We start from the raw sequence: 3,334 nt of genomic DNA, 5'->3' as shown, positions 1-3,334 counted from the left end.
CAAAGAGTGAAAAATTTAAGGGGGTCTGAATACTTTCCGTACCCACTGTATATATATATATACACACACACATGTGCTGAATAGTTTGCACGTGTGTCCCCAATAAAAATTATTCTATTTTGGATTCTCTATTAATTTAATTTAAAAAATCATAACAATTTGATAAAAAAGTTAAATGAAAAACTTGAATATTGTAGTATTTTTACTATTGTTGTTTTTTCATGTACAGGCTGCTGAGAGAGACCGTTTTGGGCATTGCATGTCAGATGGGTGACCAGGAAGCTCTCGACCAAGCCTATGACATTTTCAGTAAATGGATCGATGGAACAATTAGGTAATTACATTCATACATAAATACCTCCAGTGGTCCAATCAGAATGTGTGTAATAAAGAGGCTCTTTATCTGATTGGGGAGCAGCAGTGTGGCTGTCAATTTACGGTTGCTGGTGTACCGATACGGAATGAAGAAGTCAGCATCAGTCCAGAGCTGGGAAATCATGTTCCGCAAGTATGTCTCTGCCACTCTTGCCCAGGAGAAAGACAAGCTGCTCTATGGCCTGGCTTCAGTAGAAGATATCACTCTCCTTCATAGGTAAACTCCCTCTTCCCAGAGCAGAGTTGTCGGATTGAAATGACAGTTCACCAATCAACAAAATGGATAAAACCAAGTTTCCACATTCTTCTTTTTATTCTGCATGATATATAGATCTTTCTTTTTTGATAATTTATTATTCTCAGATATACAGCACAATACAAAAGAAAAGACTCGTCTATAGATACTGATACTGCTTCAGATGCTCTCACTATCAAGAACACTTGACTAACTAATAGCCTAATAATGTATAAAAATACAAATTAAAAATCATTAATTTCTGCTCCTCATTTGAAATTTAGCATGCTTACACTACTGTGTGTAAAAGGGTCTTCTAAATGAATAAACCTCTTTGTAGAAGTAAACTAGCACTCAATTATTAATTCATTTATTCAAATGTCTTGCTTTTGTAACAGGTTGCTTGAAGCTGCTAAAAATGAACGCATTGTGAGGAGTCAAGATGTTTTTACTTTAGTGCAGTATGTATCTCGAAACCCACTTGGCAAAACCATGGCCTGGGACTGGGTCACGCTCAACTGGGATTACCTAGTGAACAGGTTAGTTCATCTAACAGTTGAAAGAAAATCAGCCTTCCCTTTGAGAATAACAGTGGTATATATGATGTCATGTCTGTTTTAGATATACCATTAATGACAGAAACTTGGGCCGCCTGCCCTCCATAATTACTAGTGCATACAACACTGATATGCAGCTGTGGAAGGTGAGAAACAAAGTCTGTGTTCGGAACTTACTACTTGCTTTTGCCTTTATAATATGCTTTTGTGTACAATGTTTTAACTTTAACATATGTTGGTCTCTTTTTAGATGGAGCACTTTTTTGCACTTCATCCGAATGCAGGAGCAGGTGAGATGCCCAGAAAGCAGGCAATAGAGACTGTGAAGAACAACATTGAATGGATGAAACGGAACCTGGATGAGATCCGTGTCTGGCTGGATAACAATGTGGTGCTGGAGAACTAGTGCTGTAATGGGCCAGCATCAGAACAATTTTTCCACCCCCACTAAATTTGTTTTCACAAGTCAATTAATTGCTCAGGGCAGCTTGAAAAAATCATTTTTAGTTAAGAGCCACAATCAAAAACACTCTCATTACAAAATAGTCTTGAATTCTGTTGACATGACAGTTAAATGAACAAATATTCTCTTTGGAATTAGGCATTACACATTTTTAGGCACTGTACATTCTTTATTGAATGTGTTGATTATACATTATAGTAATTATTTGTAAAATGTGTAAATGTGAAATAAATGTCTTAAAGGATGCTTACATTCTTCACACGTGTTATGACAAATTTTTCAGGTACTTCAATAAAAGAATGTTCTCAAAATATTGTTTTTTTCGTAAAAGACTAAGGGCTGGAATACACCACATAACTGCATTTGCACAGATTTTTGCCTCAATTTGGACAAGTTTTGAAAGTCAATTTGCATATTTTGAGCAGTCAGAAATGACAGATTTCACTAAATATTATGTAGTATATGACAGGCACAGTTTTTTTTAGCTTCAGACTTTGATTCCGTTCACTCAGAAGATGTCAACGTGTTGACATGACGATATTTTCATTTATCATGATGTTTTTGCAGGAGTTTGCGGTTTGTCATTTATTGTATGATGCCCAGTTTTTCTCTGTAATCATTTACAAAGCCTGTTCTGATTTAAAAAGTCCAGCCTTCCAGCCTTTTTATAAACTATAGACATCTTAAAGATAAATCACAGTAGAATTGTTTTTATTCAAATGAAAACATTTTACGAAAATACAGTATCAACAACATTAATTTCACAGGGTTTGCAGTAGACTGATAACAGTGTAACACGCATCAGACTAAATACTATCAGACTATACTGAATAGCAAGGTCAAAGGAAGTCAATGTCAGTTGAAGGAAGGACATTCATGGTATAAGGACACTTTGTATTTGTATGAAACCTCAAAGTAATTGAGGCCTAGCAGTGTTTAAACATTGGAGCAGACAGAAAGCATCCAGCGCTGTTTTATGAATGTTTAAATATCTGATCGTCTCATCATTTAGGGGTTGAGTGGCGCAGATGATGCCGTCATTGGAAGCTGGTTGCTAATAGTGATTCTCTGTCGTGTTTGACATCGTAACATACCCATGATGGCTCTCCTGAACCTGCAGTCAACAAATACAACTTATTAGTAAAAAAAGAAAAGGAAACAAAGTGGCGTATCACAACAAAAATGGGACAAGGAGGCCTTACTTCTTGTTGGCGATGACATAGATGCAAGGATTGTAAAAGGTGGAGGACTTGGCAAAGAGTGGGGCAATTATGGCCATTGGAGCTGGAATCTTTTTGGGGTCACCAAATGATGCCCACAAACACACAATTGAATATGGAGACCAGGCAGTCAGGAACATCACTATCATTATAATGGACATCTGTAAAAATAAAGGAGCATTCAGGTCAAACTGAACCAGAGAGCACACAAAACCTGCCAAGCAGTGTTATTTTAGTAATATATTATTTTATTAATATTTGTAATGAAGTTTTGTGAAGAATTTTTGTTATGTACATTTGACATTTAACATTTTTTATCGCTTTAATTTATATTTTTGCTTTAATGTGTATTTATTTTAGATCTAATTTTAGTACTTCAACTTGATTTATTTAGTTGCCAAGTCAGAATTTCTAATTAAATTTTTTTGTTATTATTATTTATTTATCTCTCTCTCTATATATATATATATATATATATTTTTTT

General features: G+C 35.1%; 2 protein-coding genes across 3 annotated transcripts in view; one reads left to right on the top strand and one right to left on the bottom strand.

The window, feature by feature from the left end:
- Positions 1-1,876, top strand: part of LOC107666571 (glutamyl aminopeptidase-like) — an 11,089-nt gene extending 9,213 nt beyond the window's left edge. Inside the window, exons 16-20 of one of the 2 annotated variants that reach the window (XM_016457981.1) lie at positions 230-334; positions 419-592; positions 1,009-1,149; positions 1,232-1,313; positions 1,418-1,876. In XM_016457981.1, coding sequence (XP_016313467.1) covers positions 230-334; positions 419-592; positions 1,009-1,149; positions 1,232-1,313; positions 1,418-1,573 — 658 coding nt within the window. In that variant the 3' untranslated portion in view covers positions 1,574-1,876. The remainder of the gene's footprint in view (positions 1-229; positions 335-418; positions 593-1,008; positions 1,150-1,231; positions 1,314-1,417) is intronic. The other variant, XM_016457982.1, reaches the window with a different exon arrangement.
- A 470-nt stretch (positions 1,877-2,346) lies between these two features.
- rrh (retinal pigment epithelium-derived rhodopsin homolog) overlaps positions 2,347-3,334 on the bottom strand; it is a 3,148-nt gene continuing 2,160 nt past the window's right edge. The window contains exons 6-7 of the mRNA XM_016457656.1: positions 2,833-3,011; positions 2,347-2,744 (exon numbers count right to left, since the gene is read on the bottom strand). Coding sequence (XP_016313142.1) covers positions 2,639-2,744; positions 2,833-3,011 — 285 coding nt within the window. The 3' untranslated portion in view covers positions 2,347-2,638. The remainder of the gene's footprint in view (positions 2,745-2,832; positions 3,012-3,334) is intronic.

Source organism: Sinocyclocheilus anshuiensis, unplaced genomic scaffold, assembly GCF_001515605.1.
Source record: "Sinocyclocheilus anshuiensis isolate Anshui unplaced genomic scaffold, SAMN03320099.WGS_v1.1 scaffold63, whole genome shotgun sequence".
Lineage (NCBI taxonomy): Eukaryota > Metazoa > Chordata > Actinopteri > Cypriniformes > Cyprinidae > Sinocyclocheilus > Sinocyclocheilus anshuiensis.
Note: the sequence above shows the minus strand (reverse complement) of the source record. Positions and strands in the feature narration are given on the sequence as shown.